Source organism: Rhinatrema bivittatum, chromosome 4 (genome assembly GCF_901001135.1).
Source record: "Rhinatrema bivittatum chromosome 4, aRhiBiv1.1, whole genome shotgun sequence".
In the NCBI taxonomy this organism is placed as follows: domain Eukaryota; kingdom Metazoa; phylum Chordata; class Amphibia; order Gymnophiona; family Rhinatrematidae; genus Rhinatrema; species Rhinatrema bivittatum.
In genome coordinates this window covers 427,304,136-427,329,015 of record NC_042618.1, presented here as the reverse complement: position 1 = coordinate 427,329,015, position 24,880 = coordinate 427,304,136, and the positions used below count along the sequence as shown (strand labels likewise).

General features: G+C 46.1%; 1 protein-coding gene across 4 annotated transcripts in view; it reads left to right on the top strand.

Moving 5' to 3' along the window:
* Positions 1 to 1,568: 1,568 nt before the first annotated feature.
* The window catches only part of TATDN2 (TatD DNase domain containing 2), a 57,531-nt gene continuing 34,219 nt past the window's right edge, over positions 1,569 to 24,880 (top strand). Inside the window, exons 1-3 of one of the 4 annotated variants that reach the window (XM_029601434.1) lie at positions 1,569 to 1,693; positions 4,712 to 5,142; positions 10,315 to 10,809. In XM_029601434.1, the coding sequence (XP_029457294.1) occupies positions 4,720 to 5,142; positions 10,315 to 10,809 (918 nt within the window). In that variant the 5' untranslated portion in view covers positions 1,569 to 1,693; positions 4,712 to 4,719. The other 3 variants (XM_029601433.1, XM_029601435.1, XM_029601432.1) reach the window with 3 other exon arrangements.

Sequence of the window (24,880 nt, the reverse complement as noted above, 5' to 3'; positions counted from 1 at the left end):
AAAGACAAGTCAAAGTAGGCCTTAACTTTCTTTTGTAAAAATGTTCACATAATGTGCTCGCCCATAAAAAGGCTGCATGTTAGGTTCCAAACGTTGCAGAGGAACGTAGCACTAGAGATTGTAATAATACACAAAATTTCAGGCCCCTAACAGGGATTGCTTGGCTACAGTGCCCGTTTTGTGGTGTGCAGAGCACAGTACTCTGCATTATCTTCATTCAGCTGCCTCTAGCTCTTGAACCAATAGCAATCCAGCCAAAATATTTTGCATGGTTTTAGTTGAGGCCTAGCGCCCATCCACACACAATTTTATTCAATTTGAAGGAGGTGGATGATTTTCTAAATTGGTCCACTTGATATGGAATGTCCCATAAACCCATCCTTGGGCACCCTGACCAATTGCATGAATGGAAGGGGGTACCAAGGCTCAAAATGTTGCTCATCTGTGATTTAAAGCATTGCTTTTCAACCCAGGCCTTGAGGACATACCAAGTCGGTGATGTTTTTAGGATCTCCACAATGAATAGGCATAAAATGGAATCCATGCATGGAAGTCTATCTCATGCATATTCATCGCAGCTATCCTAAAAACCTGACTGGCTTGCTGTGCCCCAAGGACTGGGTGGAGAAGTACTACATAAGCTCTTTCTTTCTTTTTTTATTCATTCTTATTGCTTGCTCCCTCAGGAAAAAAAACTGGTTGCTGCGGTGTATAACATTCAAGCAACCACATACATTAAAATCAGGATGCAAGCAGATCTACATTCAAAAAACATAACATAAAAAAAGTCATATAATCAATATCAATATTAATAAAATAAATTATAAAAGCCAAAATGCAGTATATTAATTTTCAGGCAAACAGCCACATTTTTACCTTTTTCCAGAAGAGCAAATAATTTTATTTCATCTGTAACTCCTTTGCTACTGAATTCCAGAGTTGGGGTCCCACAACACCAATGAGACACTTCCTAACTGTGATCCTTTACTGTTGGACTTCTAAATAAAATTTCTAATACTGAATGAAGGCATGTCCTTGATGTACAACGCTCTACCAACTGTTGTAAATACTTTACCCCCATCCTCTCTATACTTTATACATCAAGCATGATTTTAAACTGTGCTCTTTGCTGGAGTGGGAGCACTTGCAGCTGCTTTGATAAAGGAGTGGCACTGAGCTTCCCACCACAACCATAAATCAATCTTACTGGCATATTTTGCATAAACTGTAACCTGTGAATACTTTTAGCTGACAACCTCACCAAAACCTATTACAATGTAAAATGTAAGGCAAGAGAAAAGCCTTTGCAAGCAGATCTTCGAAAACTGTGTGTCACATGCAGTCCTGCAGGCGTCGCTCAAGCCTGGTCAACTCTGAGGCAAGTTTGGGCTTTTTTTTTCTAGAGATTCACTTTTTTTTTTTTTCCCCAGTTCGTGGGTTGCTTATTATTGGGTGATTTTTGCTGTCAATCGCATTTGGAGGGGGGGGGGGATTTGGGCTTGGTGGGTGGGACTTGAGCCCAGCTATCCCTGTCATTGGCTGCTGCTGCCGATGAGGCCTGGCCAGGAGGAGTACTGACTGCAAGCAACAGTGTCTGGTGATCCTGGAAGGTTTTATGCAGCAGGGCAGGCTAGGCTAGGCTTGAACCCTAAAGGGAGTGAAGCATTTAACTGGCAACAATTAAAAAGAAGAGGTACATGAGTGTGGGGGCCAGACATGCTGGGGGGGAGAGAGATGAGTGTGTGGGGGCCAGACATGTGCTTGGGGGGAAGAGATGAGTGTGTGGAGGCCAGACATGTGCTTGGGGGGGAGAGATGAGTGTGTAGGGGCCAGATATGTGCTTGGGGGGGGGGAGAGAGATGAGTGTGTGGGGGACACGTGCTAGGGGGGAGATATGAGTGTGTGGGGGCCAGATATGTGCTTGGGGGGGGGAGAGAGATGAGTGTGTGGGGGACACGTGCTAGGGGGGAGATATGAGTGTATGGGGGATAGACGTGCTTGGGGGGAGAGAGATGAATGTGTGGAGGACAGACGTGCTTGGGCTTGTTTTTTCATGAAACACTGGCAACAATCAAAAATAAGAGGTACATGAGTTTGGGGGCCAGACGTGCTTGGGGGGAGGGGGAGAGAGATGAGTGTGTGGGGGACAGACGTGCTTGGTGGGGGGGGGGAGAGAGTGAGAGATGAATGTGTGGGGGACAGACGTGCTTGGGCTTGTTTTTTCATGAAACACTGACAACAATAAAAAAGAAGAGGTACATGAGTGTGGGGGCTAGACATGTGCTTGTGGGGGATAGATAAGTGTGTGGGGGCTAGACATGTGCTTGGGTGGGGGAGAGAGATGAGTGTGTGGGGGACAGATGTGCTTTGGGGGGAGATATGAGTGTGTGGGGGCCAGACATGTGCTTGGGGGGGAGGAGAGATGATGTGTGGGGGCCAGACATGTGCTTGGGGGGGAGGAGAGATGATGTGTGGTGGACAGACGTGCTTAGGGGGAGAGAGATGAGTGTGTGGGGGTCACGTGCTGGGAGGGAGATATGAGTGTATGGGGGATAGACGTGCTTGGGGGGAGAGAGATGAGTGTGTGGGGGACAGATGTGCTCGACGGGGGTAGACATTTGCTTGGGGGAGAGAGATGAGTTTGTGGGGGACAGAATTTGTTTTATTGTTCATAAATTATAACAATAACATTAATCTTAGAATATTATATATTTTTAATATAAATGAAAGGTTTTCATGAGCTAGGTTGTGTTGTAAAACATTTTATTTATGTATATATTTAAGAAACATACATAAATTGTTGAAATATGTTTCGTTCGTGTAACCTTTAACCTCTGGTTTGCTAGAAATTGTCTAAAAAGTGTGTCACCAACATGAAAAGTTTGGAAAGCTCTGAGTTAGAGGGACCTTTTGTACGAACAAACGAGGAAGATGTTCTTTTATTGATTGGCTGAGCATTAAAAGCCAGCCCCTTCCAGTGAATGATAGCCACATGCCTGCCTCTCACTCCCTTCCCAAGCATCACACCTTTGCACAAGAGCCGAACCGAACACTGCGCAACTACAGGAGCCTCGCGCCAGCCGGATCCGCCTTCTCCGTCTCAGCCTCCTAGGGCTAAGGCTGCACGTGCTTCCTGTGTCAGCCATCCAATCACAATTGTATTTCTCTGGCCTTACTTTCAAGCTTCCAATCGGAAGCAACCGCTGATCCCGCTTCTAATCTCATCTGTCCACTCAGAAGCAACTTTCTATCTCCGTTCAGCCAACTAGAGTCGTGTGGAAGAGTGCAGCGTGAGCTGGTCACGTGAGGCGTGTGAGAACGTGGAGCGGGTGCGGTCTGGGACTCAACGTGGAGGTTCGTCGGGAAAAGGGATATGGGAGCACTGGAGCGGATTAATTTGGTGCCGGGATATTAGTGGTGTCTGGGGAGGGTTTTGCTGCGTTGTGGGCCTGAGGTGGGGGCTCAAGTTGCTTTGGAGCTAGGCTTCCCCAATGGCTCCGTTTTGTTTCCCAGGGCTTCCTGATCTAGTTCTGCTTTTATCCAGTTGCTCGCCTGATTTCCTTTTGAACAACTGGATTACAAAGCAGATCGGGTCCGCCTATGCCGATAAACGAACATGGGGAGAGTGCTACGACTGGGGCCTGAGGCAGGGCAGAACTGATGGGTTGCGTAAAAGCTGATAATGTTACCGTCAGAAAAGAGACCCCAGAAAGGGTTGGCCATTGGGGTACTGACGCAGATATTCTGAACCATTGTTTCAGCTGTGTCTTGCTAGCAATAAAGTCTATCTTTTACGGACCAGTTGTCTGGGGTCTCTTTTCTGACGGTAACATTAAGATGTTAACCATTTCTCTAGTCTGATTATTGGATCCCAGTAAATAACTTTGATGGAGGGCTTTGACCTCTAATCCTTGTGTGGGTCTTGCATTAGTAGTGCTGTAAAGACGTTTTGGTGATATCTTATTATGGGTGTCTAAAACATGCTTTATAGTTGTGTTCTGCTAGTAAACTCATGAAGTTTAAGATACTGCATCTGAAGACAGCTACACAATGAAGCGAGAAAGTGGATGTGACTCTGAGCAGAGTCTGAGTATCACTTCCTTGTATTTTACATGTTAGAATACATTGTGGTATGTAGAATAACCATGCTACGATCCGTTCTCCATATCCAAGTGAGGTGTACTCTTGTAATCGGAGCAGTGGGTTGAGAACAGGAAAGCCCGGGTTCAGTTCCCACGTTTACTGATGCTTTGTGACCTTGAGCAAGCTTTCGCCTTCATTACCTCATGTACAAACTTTCATTGTAAGTGCTCAGGGACAGGGACCTACTTAGAGTGTGCACGTTTATTTTGCTTGCACTATCAATAATCACTATTTTTTAGTCTATGTATGTAGAATTGTATGCTGTTATATTTTTTTGTATGTAATGTAATCCACATTGAAAAATATGGATTTTGCACAATATAAGATTTTTAAATAAAAAATAATAAAAGGCTTGCACTAAATCCCAATATATATATATTCTAGATTTGGAATATCTGTTCCTTATGAACATGATACATCTGAAGTTTCTCCTAAGAGATGCTGGAAGCAGCACATTTCTCCAAAATTTTGAGTAGTATCAGATTCTCTTAAACATATAGTTCTAAAGGCCACTTGACAGAACTGCTTGCATAGTAATTGTGTATTACATTTTTGGTTTCTGTTTTAGACTTGGTCATGCAGTGCGATGGCAGTAAAAAGATCAAATATAGATGGGACAGATTGACAGAGGTGTCTCCCAGCAAATATCAAAAATGCAGTAAAATGTGTCGTCAACCTCCCAGCTGCCTAGTCATCAGCCAGGATGATCAAGAGAAGCCCTGTGAATTGGAAGGTAATCCTGTATCTGTAAGCCTGGGAAATGAAACCCATGTAACCTTGGATTCTTCGGTGGCAACTTCCAGAGAGTGGTCTGGCACAAAGACAAATCATCAGTTTTCAGGAATGTCTTCTTTAGGCTCAGCCCAGAAAATAGGAGGTGGCAAGGACAGTGGGAGGAAAAGTGACTTTTTGCTTCAGAAGAATCTGTTCAGTAAACCCAGTTGCCAGGAAAAGAACTCAGAAACTGTTTCTCTTCAGTCGGAGGCCTTGAGCAATGAGGTATGTGAAACTATAATTAGACTCAGCAAATATAAAGTTGAAGCTGCAGAAAATATGAACAGTAACCTTTTGAAAATGTGGTATATGAAGGCACATCGTTGCCTTACATTTTCTTTCAGACCATGAATTTGAAGTTGCTTGATACTGCAGCCTAAGCAGTCTTCATTTTAGATCACTGGAAAACACTGCAGCACAGGTTTCTGAGTAACATGCAAGTGATAATTCTGTGTGAGACAATACACTGGCAATTTGATTATTAATGAACTATGTTCAGCTATTTTATAGACTGGAATATGTAGCAGTGAAAGCCAGCCATTAAAAAAAAAAAAAAAAAAGAGTAGTCTTGTAATAGTTCTGTGTATTTTAATAGCTGGTCCAATTCCCCTTCAGAGTTAAAGCTCCTGTGAAATTCCTGTCCTGTTTCTGTGCATTGGTAAAACTGTAAGCCTTTTGTTCAAATTAGAGGAGTTAGAAATCTGAGCTCCAGTGCACATGTACAACATCTTTGGATCATTCTTATGTTGGTACATTAAAAAGAATCAGAGCCTGCAGAGATCCAGTTTTCTATTGGAAAGGTATGGATGCCAGAACTCAGCTGTGTATTCCTTCTGTATTCTTAGAAACCGGTGAAGAGATGGGCAGAGCTGGAAAAATATTTCAGAAACTTAGGGACCACAGTCAGGCCGATACAGCAGAGCTTTCCAAACTTTTCATGTTGGTGACACACTTTTTAGACAAACATAATTTCGGGACACAGTAATTCAGTCTACTAGCAAACCAGAGGTTAAAGGTTAAACGAACAAAATGTATTTCGACAATTTATGTATGTTTCCTTAAATATATACATAATAAAATGTTTCACGACACAACCTATCTTGTGAAAATCTTTCATTTATATTAAAAAATATAATATTCCAAGATTAATGTTATTGTTATAATTTATGAGTAACAATAATAAAACAAAGTTATTGTGTTATTCAATTTACCTCTTTAATGAGATATATGAGCTTGATGGGATGAACACAGATTTGAATATTTGGTGTTAATAAGAAAGTCCAAAGGGTCTTCTGCGTAATTTTAAAAAGCTGGCCAGTTTCACACTATAAAATTATTTGATAGCCTCATTCAACTAATTCTATATGGCTATGAGAGTGAAGACTGGAATTTATAGGAAGGGACAGAATGTCAATATAAATCCTGCACCTCCAGTTCTGTAACTCTGTGCATCCACTGAAATTCCCCCAAACAATGGAGCTTGAATGTTTCCCTTACAGCTCATCATACTAAAAGATGTTTTCAAATTCTGGTGTCACCTCACAGTAACAGCAGCACAAACACCTTCCACTGCCAGGCACATTGTGAACGAAAATAAAACCTCGCAAAAAAAAAAAGACACTCAAAATCTATACTGCAATCCCATCATAACATAACAGTAATAACACCAAGGACTCTAACAACAATAACCCTACCTGTGAAAAAGCAAGGGTAAATATTATACTGGGTCCTAGAATACCAATACACCACCTACTGAGGAAACAAAACAAACCCGATTGCTATAGATCCCTATGCTAGCGAATTTCTCATCATGGTCACACACACAGAGCAGAGACAGACCCTCACCAAATACAGAATACAAAATAAAGGAGCACAAATTAGACAAAAACTGAAATGGAAACCCCAAGAAGCCAGACTCTGTGTATTAATAATGGAAAAACAGAACCATCATTCCTCATAAAACAAATAAAATCAAGAAACATAAAGCATCAGTTATAATAGTAAAACCATACTAATAAAAGAATATTTTAAAACTACTGATAAATATAATTTATATTCATTAAAATCATATACATTTTTTACAATTTCCTAAACACCAATAAAATATTTCAAAACAGCACATATATCAAATAACACCCAATAATTAAAACTAATAAGGATTTTAAAAAGCCCCTGCTGTCCATACGTGGGAGCTCTTGATTTCCAGTCACCCTGATATTGTCAAGGATTAGGTTATCCTCTCTCTCTCACACATACTCACATTTCCATTCTCTCTCACACATATACTGTCACATACATACACATTCATGCTCTTATACCCACCATAACCTCTCGCTCTCACAGACACTGACACACTCTCAAGCTCTAAGACACTCTCTCTCCCTCCACACACACACCCCCACACAAACTCTTACTCCCCTGGATTTTCTCATACATACTCTGTCTGGCTCCCTCACATACACACAAACACACACACCCAGGCAAGCTCCCAGTCATTCTCACACACACAGACCCCCAGGCAGGCACCAATTCATTCTCACACACACATACACCACACACAGGCCGGCACCTATTCTCACACATACAAACCCCAGGAAGACACCCATACATTCTCATACACAGACACACCCTCAGGCAGGCACACACTAAAGGCAAACCCCCTCTCTTTCTTTTGCCAGCAACCTCGGAGCCTCTCTCATTCCTCTGCTGCCACTGCTGCCGCATGGCTATTGGGGAGGCGCTGATCGCTGCTATTGGCACTGAAGCCCATTCTGCTGCCTCCTCTGTGCAGGACCCGTGGGTTTCCACTTCCTCCATGTTGATCTCGTACATTGTGAAATCAGCATAGAGAAAGTGCTACTCTTGCACATTACCAAAGATTACATGTGCCAATCAGTAAAAAGTAATTTATTTCTTTTTTTTTACCTTTGCTGTCTGATCTTAGTTTTCTAATCGGTTGGTCACAGGCTTTTTTGTTCCACCTCCCCTTTCTTATTTTTTTGCCAATTCCTTTCATATTGTCTTTTTTTCTATTTCTTTTCTCTCCATCTATCTTCTTCCCTCAAACATTCAGTCAGGTTCTCATTCTCACATGCTTTCTCTCTCTCACACTCACATGCTTTCTCTCATACAATCATTCATACAGTCTCTCTCTTGCACATGCTGTCTGACTCTCACACACCCAGGCTCTCTCTCACACCCACATGTTGTCTTGCTCAAGCACAGGCTCTCACTGTCACATGCTCTCTCTCATACAATCATTCATACACACAGGCTCTCACTGTCACATGCTGTCTCTCTCACACACACACAGGCTCTCTCACATGTTGTCTCTGCAAACATTCAGGTCCTCACTCCCACACACAATCTCTCAACTCACCTCATACACACACACAATCTCTCAACTCAGCTCACCTCATTCACGCACACAATCGCTCAGCTCACCTCATTCACGCACACAATCTCTCAACTCAGCTCACAGACGCACACAATCGCTCAACTCAGCTCACAGATGCACTCTACGGGCCCTCAGCCGCTCTCTTACCTCTGGGCCTCCTCTTCACGGGTCGCTGCAGGATGGGCTCTGCAGCGGCCACCCTGCTCTTCTCGGGCCGATCCGCGGCAGCGGCGGCCCTGCTACCGGGCCTCCTCCTCCTCTTCTCTCCCCGCTGCCACAACGCTGCTGCTCCTCTTCTGGACGCGGCTGACGCTCCTCCCCCTTTCTGCCCGTGCGGCTCTGGCAACATTTTTCTTCCGGGGCCGCATGGGCAGGAAGGAGGAGCACCTGCACGTCTCGACGTGACCTTTTTCTTCTTCGGGCTGTGGTGAGGTGAGCTCCACCACGGCCTTGCCGATCAGCGATATTTTACTGCTCAGCCGCCAGTGGGATGAGCTCCACTGGCGGCTGCATTGGCTCCCACTTGCCGGTGTGTCACGTGCACCGGGCTTGTGCGACACACCGGCACACCTCAGGCAACACACCAAAGTGTCGCGACACACACTTTGGAAAGCTCTGCGATACAGTAAGGTTGCATGGAAAATGGGCGCTCGGTGTTGAGTGCCCGCTTTCCTAATGTGCGCCCAGCCAGCTCTCCTGGGCGCGCAATACGGTATTTAAAGGAGGGGGGGGGTGTCACCATAAAAAGGAGGCGCTAGGGACAATAGCACATGCCCTTGGCACCTCCTTAGCAGCGGAAGCCCAGGAGAGCTGGCTGTCAGTGGGTTGGGAAAACGGACACTCATTTTTACAAGCGTTCATTTTTCCTAACCTGTGCACAGCCACAGGTTAGGGTAATGGACGCTCGTAAAATTGAGCGTCTGGTTTTCCTAACTTGATCGCCAGCACACTTTTTATTTATTTAATTTTTTAACCTTTTTGTTCCTCCGACTTAATATCGCCATGATCTTCTTCTTTTTTTTTTTCCCTGTATCTGGGGCTAATAGCCCCATCAACATGCATTTGCATCTGATGAGCGCTATTAGTTTCGGAGAGGGGGGTTTAGACGCGTTAAACCCCTTATTGTTTAAGGGGTGGTGGACGCGCATCCAACTACGGGTTAAACAGTGCGCTCAGCTGAGTGCACTTTACTGTATTGGCCTGAGTGTGTGTTAGGAGCCAGGGAACAATATAATTTTTTTATATCTCCTGTCTGGAGGGGATATGTGCTTATTTTAATGTTTTGGTTTTGAGTTTTCTTTTTGCTACCCCTCATTCTACCAGCCTTTTCCTCCCTAGCCTTCAGCCCAGTCTATCTTTCTTGCCTCTTTCTCCACCAGTCTCTTCTTACTGTGGCCATGGGCTGCCTGGCAGGGGGGGCACGGTGTCTGCTCTTCAGTGGGTGTCAGATGCTAAATTTTTAGGTGACCTGGCATCCAGAATTTTTCTACCCTTGCTGTCATAACTTGGGTTATTTTATTTATTTAAAAGACTTGTAGCCCACACACATCCAGAAATGTAGTAGATGGTTCACATTGGTTACTTCTCTTTGTGAATGGTGCACAAGCAGTAAGCTCACCCATAAAAGGAGGGCTAAGTCAGGCGTTGCTCTTATATTGACCCTTTCTTCTAGGCCAGAAAGCAGCACTGAATCCTGTTTTCAGCCACAGGATGTGGTTCCCTTATGAGAGCTGCACAGGAAAGTAGTCAGGAAGAAAAGCTATGTAAATATGAACAGACTGCAAGAAATGTAAGATTTATATATCAAGTTAAGCAAGCCTGGCTTGGAATCCCATCACTGGTTTCATTCTAGGACCATAAACATGTCATGTGGCACTTTCTCTGCGTGTCCCTTGATTTGTTCTCCCTTAGCTGTGGTCTACTTTTTTTCTTGTCTACCACTTTGTAGATTGCTGTATACATTTCTGTTTTTTCACATGTGCCTTTTCTTGCAAATGCAGATGAAATATGAAGGTGGTGTAAATGGTGACAGCAGTCTCTTCCCCATGCCACACACTTCAAGTGAAGGATCTTCCCAGAAAAACTGCTCCATGCATGAGAAGAGAAAAAGATTGAGTGACCAGCCGCCCTCTGCACTGTTCCGGAGGACCCTCCTTGACACCTTTGGAAGTTCTTTCAAAAAACGAGCTGGGAAGGAGGATGCTAATTCAAGCAAAAGTCCAGAATGCGCTTCACCAGAGAGAACAGAAGCTGGCAAACCGAGCAGTAAGCATGCAAGAAATGTCTCAAGCAGTGAAGGAGAGGATCAAGAATCCAAACGAGATTTAGAGAGTAAGAATGGCACTCGACGTGAAGGAGACCAGTGCAGTGCCACATGGACAGACACACGGTGCGCTGACACTCTGGCACAATCTCTTAATGATGGAGGAGCTGGTGCTCTGCAGACATCTAGGCTCGTTTTTTTACATGAAGATTCAGATGAAGATGACCAGAAGGTATTTGAATATTAGGTCATTTAGTGTCTTGTTAAATTGCATCGTTAGTAAATGAGCGGCTATTTTTCCATGATCTGAAAATTATATAAATCCCTGGATCTGTGGCTCTGCCTGTGAGGCCTCCTACTCTGTGTTTAGATATTGTAGGACCTTGCCAGTTACAGCCAGTATTTACAGAAAAGCAAGACAACAGAAGCAGAGAGAGCAAAATAAAGGCAGAACAGAAAGATGCAGGCTGTTTCATATTGTACAGGGATAGATCACAAATGTGCATATCTCCTTATTAAAAATTTCCAAACATGGTACTAAGCTAGCAAACTGGTTCCATCCTATCCTGCGACAGCACTACCAGAACTTCTGGTCTCCTGTGGTGCCTGAGCCAGGTTGAGGAGGCAGAGGCTGTCCCGCTATGCGTTCCCAAGTCCCCTCCCTCCACACTAATTTGGGCCAGTAGGAGGGAGGGGAGCCACACCAGTAACTCAGGCCAGGGTCCTTCGTATTTATTTAATTTTTTTTCCCCCACTAGTTCACCATGTTTACTCTAGCAGATTTTTATATCTGAAAATCATTTTTCCTTTGAAGTTTCTCAGCAGTGTCACTGGGGAAGTAATGAATGTTGGAAACACTTGACACACTAACCAAAACTAAAAAAAAATCAAACCTTTATTTTAATGTGAAATCTGTTTAGGGTTCTTATGATGAGCATCATGTGCCGTCTATACGAGGTAGGTAATGGATCACTGAAAGAATATTGAGTGTCAGTTTGGTGCTATAGATTCCTGTCAGACCTAAACAGGCAGGGTAGGGCGTATGCATTTCTTATTTTTTTTTAAATTCTCCTTGGGTTGGGTGCATTGCGAGGAGTAGTGGCAACGGCTCACCCCCATAGCAGGCACCCTAGTGCGATGAACGGGTTTCATGACGTGAATCTCAAAACCTCAGGAAACGCTTCCAACTAAACATTTCACAAAAACCAATAATATATGATTTATTTGATTTATATTTATTGTTACAAAATTTTACAAACACCAAGTTGTTCTTACTAAATTTAATTCTTTACACCACAAAGAGGGTCCTGTTTTGTTGGGTATGGATTTTCATGATTATGGTGTGAATGATGGCATATGTGGTATTATTATATAGATGCCTTTTGTATGTATTTTAAGTGGTGTAAAGAATTAATTTAGTAAGAATAACTTGATGCTTGTAAAATTTTGTAATATATATTTGTTTTTTGTGAAATGTTTAGTTGGAAGTGTTTCCTTAGGTTTTGAGATTAATTGGGTTTAGGAAACAAGATATACCTTCTGTGTTATTTCATGATGTGAAGCAGTCATTTTATTGTCATTCACCCTAATTCATTTGCTGGGTAGCTAGTCCACAGAAGAACCTATGCACCACAGAGAATTCTTCTATCGCTTTACACTAAGGCAATAAGTGAATATTGCGTGCATTATTTGAAAATAGAAATCTGGCAGCCACGGAATTAAAAAAAAACCATTGCACATTCTGAATGTTTGTTTGAAAATAAATGCTAATAAAGCCATCCTTGGGTCAGTCACAGAGAGCTGACAGGGATATGTCATGCCAAAGGGAGCAGCAGCATGGGGAGAGGATGGAGGCAATTCTGGCAACCCCTGTGTGTGGACAAACTACATACAAGAAGCTCATAAAATGCAGTTGCTGATTTCATCCCTGGATTTATTAAACTTATATAACAAGACCAATTAATATATCAAGGGCTTCAGCTAAAATAATATCTTTATGGATGTCTTTCTGTACTTCTATATATGTCGTCATTCCTCTTCAGTCAGACCAGCCCAGATAAATGGGTTATGGAGACAGGTGAACAGGCTCACTGACCTCAGCCTGCCAGTATTCTGTGTCTCCCGCAGATGGTACAGGTGTATACCCCATACTGTGGACTGAGGCCTGGTAGACTGAATTGGAATTGTGGTAGGGGCAGTTCCTGATGTAAAAGACCAGTTTCCCCCTCCCAGGATAGTCAGGTTTAAAACAACAAAAAGGCAGCTCCTGATGTGAAAACTCCAGCAATGCCCTCCTTCAGTTGAGCCAAAGCCTGGGTCAGACTGGGTTGGGGGTCTTATCATTCCTTCTGCTCGCCCATCTATCTGGGCTTGTTTTGGTTGCCTTAACCATAAAGTTAAAAAAAAAAAAAAAAAGGCACAGATGCAGATCACTGCAGGATTCACTTGGGCTGTGGCTGCCTGGTTGTGGCATCGCTGAGGAAGAAATGTTGAGTTGCTGGGATTTTTTTAATCTCTCAATCACGGCAGTGCAGTAGGAGAGAGGCACAGGCTGTCGTGGCGGCAGAAGAGCACAGGAAGAAAACACCCCTCTATTCAGGGTGTGGGATCCACAGGCTGCCTTCATGGGGAATGATGAAAAAATGCTGAGTTTTGTGACAGTGAGAGCAGTGATCTGGGGGTGGGATTTGCAGTGGTGAAGTGGGCATAGCAAATTAGTGACTTGAGTTTTTTGGCACAGTGGCCAGTTTGGGACTGCCTGGTAGCAAGGGGGAGCCGGGCCCTCAGCACTGAAAGTCGAGCCATGGGAGGGGATGGGGATGGGGGTCTGTGGTGACTCTCTGTCCGGCTGAAGTTTTTTGGTGCAGTTGCTCCTCCTGTAGAAGAAATCTCTGCTGTCTGGGCTTCTTTCTCTTGTGAGTTTGTATTTCCAGCAAGCCTTTTCAGTGGCGCAGGGTTCAGGTCCTGGATCCACTTCAGGTTTTCCAAAACCTTCCAGAGCAGGAGCCAAAAGTGAGAAGACTTCAGAGATATGGAGGAGGAGAATTTTTTCAATTTGGAGGATTCTCTGGAGGATTAAACCAAAATGTCTAGGCACTCTGGCTGCAGAGGGAGGGGTTGATAGAGCAGGACCATGACAGTGCTTTCATAGAGAGGAGTTGGTGGCTTTGATTGCACTGAATATAGCGGAGAAGGAGGAGACTCCCAGAAGGTCATATTATGGTCGGTATTAGGAAGCCATCCAAACATCCGGCTATAATGGATCTGGAGTGGTTTTCTCCAGAGGCCAAGTTTAAGTGGGAGTGAGGGTTGCTTCTTGGCCAAATTTCATAGGAACATAAGATGCCATACTGGGTCAGACCAAGGATCCACCAAGCCCAGTATCCTGTCTCCAACAGTGGCCAATCCAAGTTGTAAATACCCAAACATTAAATAAATTGCATGCTACTAATGCCAGCAACAAGCAGTGGCTATTCTCTATTGATTAACAGTTTATGAACTTCTCCAGGAACTTATCCAAAACTACTTTTTTTTTTTTTTTTTTACTTATTAATTTTCAGCTAACAAACAGCAACATGTTAAGACAAATGTGCGAAGATCATACAGGTAAAACCCCAGGGGCAGAACTGGGAGCAATACAGTTACACACCAGGTATCTGAGAAACAAAGAGATATGGACATATGATCAGTCTTTTCCCTCGTCCTACTTTCTTCCCTTTCCCCCCTCCCCATGTGTGCTGTGCAGGATAGTTGGCATTATCGCTGGCAGTATCTTATAAAGGCATTGAGTCCTTGCATAAGTAAAAGGTATGAGCATTGGTCCTTGATGTTTTTGTTTGTTTGAAGCATTAGGACCGTGGAGTGTTGGGTCGTTGATGTTTTGCGTCTTAAAGGTGTGGGCTCAGTGAGTGCAAGGTAGGGATCCCACTTTTTTTTTTTTTTGGCATGAGATATGTGCAGGCCGTGCTGTCCTGTAAATATACATCAGGTGTCTTGTAACCTTTCCCAGCAGTCAAGGGATTGAAAGTAGGCGAACGAGTGACAAATGCTTGGCCCCTTGGGGGGGGGGGGGAGTCAATTATCAAAGATTGATGCCCTTTATCGGTCCGCGATTTGCCGGTACTCTCCAAATCTCCCGAAGAGAAAATTGAGGAGATTTAAAAGGCGTCCAATACTAGTTGTGTGGCCAAGTGATATTAGAGTGTGAACTTCATGTTTTCTATTGAAGAGATCCGCACATATGGGAGAGAAGTCTTGACGTTTGGCGGATACGCCCGCTGAGTAATCCTGAAAAATCATCATTTTGCTTCCCTCGTAGGTCAGTGTAGTGCAGCGCCTGTAGGCTTGCATTATTGCAGTTTTATGAGAAAAATTCAGAAATCTTGCAATCACCACCCTGGACTTCGTAACCTCAGGTTTCCTGGTTCCCAATCTGTGCGCACTTTCAACTATAACACTTCCTGTCAGCTCTGCTAGTCCCAGCTCTTGCAATAGCCACGTTTCCAAAGCCTTGGCTAGCTCCCTTTCCAGTACTGTTTCTGGGATCCCCACAAACCTGATGTTGTTCCTCCTTGATCTGTTTTCCAAGTCCTCCACTTTATTTTCTAGGGTGGTTACTTGGTTGAGTAGTGTGTCATGTTTATGGAGTAGGTTCTGTGTCTCTTGACTGCACATCTGCGATCCTCTGTGTATCTGCCATTTGTGTCTTTATTTCTTGCAGCGTTTAATTTCCTGCATTAACTTTCTGAGCAAGCTCCGACAATCTTGGCTCCAGTGCTTGTACCACAGCATGGGTGACTTTCCTTACGAGGCCCGGTTTATCTGCAGGTGAGCTGGGGCTCGGCGGTCCGGCGGCCATTTTGCCTTCTGGCTGCCGACTCGATTATTTCTTTGCGGCTTAGCCGCCATCCCGGGCGTTCTGCTGGGGAAAATACGAGTCTATCGTTGGCTGGAGTGACCCTGGTTTAGCTTGGGCCGCCACTTTTCGCAAATTGAGCGCCGAGGACACAGCTTGTTTGGCAGGGGAGCCAGGAGCGCGGTCAGCCAGCAGCCTACCTGCTCATCAGGTCACGTGATCTCCAAAACTTTTTTTAAACCCAGCTACACTAACTTCCCTAACCACATCCTCTGGCAAATGAATTCTAGAGCTTAATTATGCTTTGTATGAAAGAATTTTCTCCGATTTTGTTTTAAATGTGCAACCACGGAGTGCCCCCTAGTCCTTGTATTATCCAAAAGAGTAAATCATGTCACATTTACCCGTTCAAGTCCTTTCATGATTTTGTAGACCTCTATCATACCCCCCCTCAGCCGTCTTTTCTCCAAGCTGAAGAGCCGTTCCTCATAGGGGAGCCATTCCATGTCCTTTATTTTGGTTCCCTTCTCTGTACTTTCTGTAGTGCAACTATATATATCTTTTTTTGAGATGTGGCAACCAGAATTGCGCACAGTATTCAAGGTGTGGTCTGAGCATTGAGCGAAAGAGGCATTATGACATCCTCTGTTTTATTTACCATAACCCTTCTTAATAATTTCTAGCATTCTGTTTTGCTTGTTTGTCCTGATGTGGTAATCACAAAATAAGAGAGTACAAGCTCCCTACTCATCGCTTGTTTGTCCACCACAGTACATTGAGCCAATTTCAATGTATTATCCATTATGATGCCTAGATCTCTTTCCTGGGTGGTAACTCCTAAAATGGAACTGAACATTGTGTAGCTTCAGCGTTTATTTTATTTAGGCGTTTTATATACAGTCGTTCCAAAATAAGATCACAACAGTTATATCCTTTAGTTTCACAAGAAAGGGACATACTTTGGTTTCAGAAGGAGGATGCACAGGTCTGTTTGGCCATAAAGTGAGTAATACCTGAGGAAGGTGGAGCTGTTTTGAAAGATGCACAAGATTAGTCTTTCTTAAAGCAAGCATTTGAAGCCCACATGGCATTGCATATAGCAGCTTGCACTTGTATTGTGGCAAGGACTGATTTCCACCTAGCACAGCATGTTCAAGAGGAGTTGGTGAATGAGTCTCTTCAGCTGGAACCAGGGGCTGCTTACCAGGAGGACACCACCTTTGATCTAGTGCAAGTAGCAGCCAGAAGAATATTGTCTGTAGTGGCACCAAGAAGTCTCCTTTGGCTGCAAAACTGATATGTGGACTCTATATTTCTAAGACTAATTTAACCAAGCTGCCTTTTAAATGACAGCTGTTTGGAGGGGCGCTTGAGAAGACAGCCAATGCTTGAGACAAGTCTGGAAGGCTAGGTACCTTGGAGGGGTGATTCTCAATCTCTTCCAACCTAAAATACATTTTGGGACTCATCAGGTTCTCAAAGATCCCAGTCGTTAGATATCAATCCTTTCATTCAGCCAAGAGAGGAGGTAAAGATGGCAACTCAGGAGCAGGTGCCTCTTGAACCTCTCAATGAAAGTTGGGGGCCCAGGCTCTGATTCTGGAGATAGATGGGTGTTTGTAAAGATCCCATCAGAGATGGGCCCAAATCACTTCAGATCATTGGGTGCTAGAGGTTATTTGGAAGGGCTACATCTTAGAATTCTTCTGATCGGTTTCAGATACTTTTATGGTTTCCCCTTGTCATTCCCTGCTGAAGTGAGGGGCTGTAAGGGCAACGCTGGACCAGCTTTTCTGCTTGAAAGCAGTGATTCCGGTTCCCAAGTCTCATTCGCTGTACGTACGAGGATCAGTCTAGACTGCTGGGTTATGCCTCCCCTCCAGCAGATGGAGTCAGAGAGAAAACTGAAAGCACCCCCTAGATATACTGGTGTGCCACCTGCGATCCCTCAGTATTTTCTCTGACTCCAGCAGATAGAGAGGCATTACCTGCGGTCCTGGTCTCATCCAAATTCTTCTGGGATCTCCAGGTTTATCTTGGTTAAAACTTCCCTGACTAGATCAACTAGTTTTGTGTCCCTTTTTTTTTTTTTTTTGGTAAAAAAAAAAAAAAAAAAAAGATTGTAGTTTTCTTCTGTTCTCCGCGCAGCGTGGCAGCAGGGTTATAGGCAGGCCTCGCAGGGCAATGCCCTCGAACCGTTTTCCCGGATTCTTGCTGTCCCATTAGGCGCAGGGGGAGAGATTACCGGTGGGCCTGTCACCCTCCCCTCCCCCCCCCCCCCCTCTCACGGTTATCGGTTGCCAGAGGCTTACCTCTGAAGGGGGCTGAGTAGTCACAGTACAGTTTCCTTTTGGAAAAAAAAAAAAAATATTCAGAGGTCATGTGAGTCCTGCTGGGGGCAGGCGGTGCGCTTGTTTCTTATTGCCCCGGCCTGCTGCGCTTTAGCCTTGGGACCCCGGAGGGGGTGGCTGGTTCACCCGGCGAATTCTGCTGCCTCGTGGCAGTTTGCTTACCTTGGCGCGCTTTGCTGTAACTTCTGCCCTGCTCGTCGATGCCGCGATCTTCAGCCTGCACGGCCTGCGGGAAGGCGGGGGCGCAACTCTCCCGAGTGGGTCTCTGCTCCCGATGTCTTCCCAGGGGCGAGGGACCTTCTCGGGGGCCGAGCGCTGCCCGCAGTGCCTCTTCTCTTCTGTCTTCGGTGCGGCAACGGCGTGTGCTCTGGTCCCGAGTTTCGGGCACGCCCCATCGGAGAGGGAGCCGGCGGCCATTTTAAACACGCGGCTTGCTCAGGCAGCAGAGGAAACAGCTTCGGAGGAGGAAGATTCCCCTCCTGCTTCGCTGCCGGCCCTCAGTCCACAGAGCACGCCCGATTTTTTTTTTTTAAGCCCCTCGGCTCCCGCCCGACCCGCAGAGGAAGCCTTTAAAGGGCCAGTTCCCTTTTCCTCCAAGTTTGTGCTACTGATGCACAAAGCCTTTTTGGAGGCAGAAGCAGGTTGGGAGCCGGAGGGTCCCAATCCTCCTAAGATCCCTAGGACAGCTCCAGATCCAGGGTCAACTGGGGCTCGTTGCCCCCACCCACAAGAAGGAGCAATAGGTCAGGGGGACTTGGATCCCGCTCCAGATATCCCAGAGGTGCCAGGGGCAGGGGATACAGATGGCCAGGGGTTTCTTGAGGGGGACGATCTGCAAGTTCTTCGGTTATTTGGGAGGGACGAGTTAAATGATCTAATCTATCATGTTTTTTAAAGGAGTTGGAAATATCAGGGCCGCACCAGGAAGCTGACACTTCCACGGGGGATGTGGCACTGGCGGGGCTGCGAGCCGCCCCCCCCCCCGCAAGCCTTTTCTCTTCCATTCCCAAAGTGTTTCAGATTGTCTCTAAGGAATGGGATGTGCCCAGAAGCTTCTTTGCGGGTTAGCCGGGCTATGGACAAGTTGTATCCCCTGCCGGCGGAGTCTTTGGACCTTCTCAAATCTCCCTCGGTGGATTCGGTGGTAGCGGCCGTAGTGAAGCACACTACCATCCCCGTGACGGGAGGGATAGCGTTGAAGGATCTCCAGGACCGAAAGCTGGAGATCGTGTTGAGGCGCATCTTTGAAGTTGCGGCCTTGGGGGTATGAGCCACGGCTTGTAGCAGCCTGGTGCAGAGAGCCACTCTTCGCTGGATTCAACAGCTGCTTACAGCGCAGGATCTCCCGCCGGTCGAAGCGGAGCAGGTCAACTGTGTGGAGGCTGCAGTGGCATACACAGCGGATGCCTCATATGATTTGCTGCGGACTTCGGCTTGTACTATGGCTTCTGCAGTTTCAGCCAGGCAGTTGCTATGGCGCCATCACTGGGCAGCGGATGCCTCGTCTAAGTCACGTTTAGGCACCTTTCCCTTCAAGGGCAAGTTGTCGTTTGGAGCTGAGCTGGATCAGCTCATCAAGGACTTGGGAGACAACAAGGTTTATAAATTGCCTGAGGATAAACCCCGACAATTTCGGTCATTCGGGAATTCCAGGGGCCAGCTGCGGGGTCAGCGCCGGTTCCGTTTGGGAAGGGGTGGTTCCTTTCCCCAACGGCAGCAAGAGTCACGGTCTCAGTCTTGGTCTCCTTCCTTTCGGGGACGTCGGCCTCAGCGGTCGGGATCCTCGCAGGGGTTTACCCCCACCAAGGCTACTCAATGAAGGCGCGCAGACCCATTCCTCCACGCTGTGCGTCGGGGGTCTCTTGTCCCTGTATTGGGAGGAATGGGTCAAGATTACCTCAGACCAGTGGGTCCTCGACGTCGTTCGTCACGGTTACGAGTTGAATTTTGCTCGTCTGCTCAGATCTTTTTATGGCATCCCCATGCGGTCCTCCGGAAAAACGGCTGGTTATTGCTCAAACCTTGGACCAGTTGCGGGCACTGGGGGCGGTAATTCCAGTTCCCCCGGCCCAGTGCAGAACGGGACGGTATTCCATATACTTCATGGTTCCAAAGAAGGAGGGCGCGTTCAGACCGATCTTGGATTTGAAGCGGGTAAACAAGGCTTTACGCATTCCTCGTTTCCGTATGGAGACGTTGCAGTTTGTTATTGCGGCCGTCCACAAGGGAGAATTTTTGGCTTCTTTGGATCTAACAGAGGCGTATCTCCACATCGGAATCTGGGGGCATCATCAGAGGTACCTGAGGGTTCATGGTGTTAGGGAACCATTTTCAGTTTTGTGCTCTCCCGTTCGGGTTAGCAACGGCCCCCAGGGTATTCACCAAGGTGCTGGTGGTCATCGCAGCTTTTCTGCACCGTCAAATACTGGTTCATCCCTATCTCGACGATTGGCTCATCCGGGCAAAGTTGGAGGCATTGTGCAAACGGGCGGTTCGGTTGATGGTGGAGCAACTTCAGGCGCTGGGTTGGGTAGTCAACTTCGCGAAGAGCGGGCTGAGCCCGACCCAACGCTTGGAGTTTTTGGGAGCTCGGTTCGATACTCTACTGAGCAAAGTATTTCTACCACATCAGTGGATGGTCAACCTGATGAGGCAGGTGCGGAACCTCTTGGATCTACAGTTACCCACGGCCTGGGATTATTTGCAAGTCATTGGGTATATGGCTTCTACTCTAGAGATGGTGCCGTGGGTGTTTTGTGCATATGCGGCCTTTACAAAGAGTGCTTCTGTCTCGGTGGGATCCCAGGTCCGAGCTGTACGACATGGAGTTGCCATTGCTGGAGCCAGCCCGGTCCAGCCTCGATTGGTGGCTGAACCCGGTCCATCTTCTGCAAGGGATGGACTTAGAACCACCATCTTGTGTGTCAGTCCCGAGCCCTCCAGGGGACGTGGTCTCCCCGTCAGGCCTCTTGGTCCATCAATCGGTTGGAGACCAGAGCGGTCCGTCTGGCATTGCGTCAACTCCTCCCGATTGTGCGCGGTCGGGCGGTGCGAGTTCTGTCGGACAGCGCGAACACGGTGGCGTATATAAATCAACAAGGAGGCACAAGGAGTCGTCCGGTCCCGACAGAGGCGTCATTGTTGATGGCCTGGGCGTAGCGTCATTTGTCCCGCATCGCAGCCACCCATATTGCAGGGGTGGACAACATTCAGGCGGATTATCTGTCGGCAATCCCTCGACCCCGGAGAGTGGGAGCTGTCTGCCACCGCGATGGGTCTCATAACCCAGCGTTGGGGGTTGCCGCATCTGGACTTGATGGCGACTCGTCTAAATGCAAAGGTGGCGCGGTTCTTCAGCCGAAGGCGAGAGCACGGTTCGGAAGGGGTGGATGCACTAGTGCTTCCATGGCCTATTCACGTTCTCCTCTGTGTTTCCACCGTGGCCCCTGGTGGGAAAGGTGTTAAGACGCATAGAATCCCATTGGGGTCTGGTGATTCTGGTGGCCCCGGAGTGGCCATGACGCCCATGGTTCATGGATCTTCATTAGACTACTGCAATGCTCTCTTTCTTGGTCTACCACAAGCAACTGTACGTCCTTTACAATTAATACAAAATGCAGCTGCTCGCATGTTATACAATACGCCACGGTCAGAACACATTACTCCTGTTTTACAACATCTGCATTGGTTACCAATTACATATCGCATCACTTACAAAATTTTAACTACAATACATAACCTACTTTATAATATCAATTCCATCTGGTTATGCTCTTTATTGCGAATCTACAGACCATCTCGACAACTCCGTTCTATTGATAAATGTATACTTGAAGTACCTTCTATAAAATCTGTCAGTTTGGCACTTACCCGTAAACGAGCTTTTTCTGTTGCCGGTCCAGTACTTTGGAACTCACTGCCTGAACATATTCGTCTAACTGCTAGTCGTACAGAATTCAAGAAACTACTAAAAACCCACCTTTTTACTCAGGCTTACAATATATATTAAGTTTACCATAACATATATTCCTTTGTATTTTACGTTTATTTTATGATTTTAATATGATTGCATATGTTTATGATCTATTTGTCAACGTATTGTTAGTATAATATTATTTGTGTATGTATTAATATGTAAACCGCCTAGACGGATAGTTCCCTACCCATTGTGCGGTATATAAGAACTGTAAATAAATAAATAAATCTCGTCAATCTGGCGGTGGACGGACCTTTGCGTCTCGGTCATCTTCCGAATCTACTTCGCCAGGGGCCGGTATTTTTCGATCAGGCAGATCGCTTTTGTCTGGCGGCTTGGCTTATGAGTGGCGGCAGTTGAGGAGGAAAGGTTATCCAGAGGCGGTTATTTCTACCCTTCGGGCGCGCAGATCCTCGACTACCCTTACCAATGCTAGGGTATGGAAGGTCTTTGCTCGTGGTGCTGTGACTTAAGGATTTCGCCACAACAGACTTCGGTGGGCCATATCCTTATGTTTTTGCAGGATGGTTTGAAGAAAGGGTTGGCCTACAGCTCTCTTAGGGTTCAAGTGTCTGCACTGGGTTGCTTGAGGGGAACGGTTGAAGGTTGCTTTCTTGCGTGTCACCCGGATGTTGCGCGTTTTTTGCGAGGCGTTAGGAACTTGCATCCTCCTCTGCGGACTCCCTATCCTTCCTGGAACTTGAACTTGGTTCTCCGCGGTCTCTGTTCAGCCCCTTTTGAGCCTCTTAAGAGGGCCTCCTTGAAGGATTTAACTCTTAAGGCAGTTTTCCTAGTGGCCATTTCGTCAGCGCGTCGTGTTTCGGAGCTTCAGGCTTTCTCTTGCAGGGAGCCGTTCTTGCGTATTTCCGAGTCGGGAGTGTCCTTGCGCACCGTTCCTTCCTTCTTACCAAAGGTGGTATCGGCCTTTCGTGTTAATCAGACGGTGGAATTACCTTCTTTTTCGGAGGAGGAACTCCGGTCGTCTCAAGGTCGGGACTTGCAGGTCTGGATGTCCGGGTGCTCCTACGGTATCTGGAGGTGGTTAATGATTTTCGGAGGTCGGATCACCTATTCGTGCTGTGGCATGGACCCAAGAAGGGTCTTCAGGCATCAAAGGCAACTGTTGCTCGATGGTTGAAGAGCGCAATAGCGTCCACATACATCGGTTGCGGTAAGTCTGTTCCGGATGGGCTTAAGGCTCACTCTCTGCATTCTCAGGCGACTTCGTGGGCCGAAAGCCAGTGTGTTTCTAGCCAGGAAATTTGCAGAGCGGCCACTTGGAAATCCTTGCATACTTTTGCTAGGCGTTATCGCGCGGATGTGCGTGGTTTGTCGGAAGAGTCCTTCGGGAGCAGCAAGATTCGAGCGGGACTCTCCAGGTCCCACCCCAGTTAAGGCGGCTTGGGTACATCCCAGCAGTCTGGACTGATCCTGGTACGTACAGGGAAAGGAAAATTAGTTTCTTACCTGATAATTTTCATTCCTGTAGTACCAAGGATCAGTCCAGACGCCCGCCCGACTTTGGAGAATCCGCTCGTACTTCTGTCTGTGTTACTCTGTGTTACGTGTTTCCTAACAGTGTCATTTATCTATTCTCTGTTTTATAAGGTAAGTTGTTCTCCACTCCTGTTTTATTGCAGTAGGGAGATAAGTTTGTTTATGTTTTCAGGGAGATGTTACTACTTGGTCTGATCAGTGGTTGACAGGTTTGTGGTTTTAATCTGCAGAGGGGTGATTTTTCCTTCTGCTTTGTTATCAATTATACTGAGGGATCGCAGGTGGCACACCAGTATATCTAGGGGGTGCTTTCAGTTTTCTCTCTGACTCCATCTGCTGGAGGGGAGGCATAACCCAGCAGTCTGGACTGATCCTTGGTACTACAGGAACGAAAATTATCAGGTAAGAAACTAATTTTCCTATGGGGTCTGGGTTGCTGTTTGATTTACTTTGTGGAGCCCAAGAAGTACAAAGTCTTCCATTCCATTCTGGATCATAAACAAGTCAAAAGTATCTGTGTCGTTTCAGAATGGAACCTTGAGTTTGGTCATTCTGACATTGAGGCAAGGGGAGTTTCTGATCTCTTTGAACCTCACTAAAGCATATCTCCATATTGTGTCATAGAGGGAACCCCAGCAGTTCTTTTGTTTTGCAGTGCTGGAGAGCATTTTCAGTTTCAGGCTCTGCCTTTCAGGTTAGCCATTTTTCCAAGAACTATTTGAAGGTGAAGGTCGTGGTGGCAGTGGCACTCATCCTTATTTAGATGATTGGTTGATAAGGGCAAAGTCAGAACAGAAGCGTGCAGTAGCCACCAAGAGGATGGCAAGTTTTGCAGGAGCTAGGTTGGATAGTCACCTTCTCTAAGAGCGGTTTGAGCCCTTCTCAGATCCTGAAATATATGGGAGCCCTGTTCAACACAAGAGCAGGTTGACTGCATCTGATGAAGCAAAGGATTCAGAAACTCCACCAGCAGATTTTCATTATCTGCCTGGAGTCCTCTGGTATGGAGTTATCTTCAACTCCTTGACTCCATGGTGGCAGCATTTGATTTGGTTTCCTGGGCAAGGGTTCACTTGAAATCGTTGCAGTGGGACTTGCTGTACAGATGGGATCCGCAGTCTCTGGATTACTCCGTGTAACTGACAGGGCTGAAGAAATTCCGGACAAGCTTGAAATAGCGGTTCAATCCTAAAAATGTGGCCTTTAGAGTGGATTTTGAGTCTCCAGTCTGGTGTTGATAATGATGGATGCCAGCCTAGCAGGATGGGGAGCTCATTGTCTGTCTGGGATGATTTGTTCAGGGCTGGTGGTCAAAGGAAGTGTCAGTTACCTGGAAACCAGGGCTATTTGGGTAGCTCTTTAAACATTTTGTCCTGCTTTTGAGAGGTCAGACAGACTGGATAATGTCTCACAATGCCACGGTGGCGAATGTGAACAATCAAGATGGCACAAATTGTTGGCAAGTAGTGGAAGGCGGTACAAATTGTGGGCAGGAAAACATTTGAGGATGCTATTGGCTTCTGATATAATGGGTGGAGAATGTTTGCTTTTTGTTTAAGCAGACTTTCTTAGTAGATGTGGTAGATCCAGGAGAGTGGCATTTCTGGTAGTGATTTATTCTGCC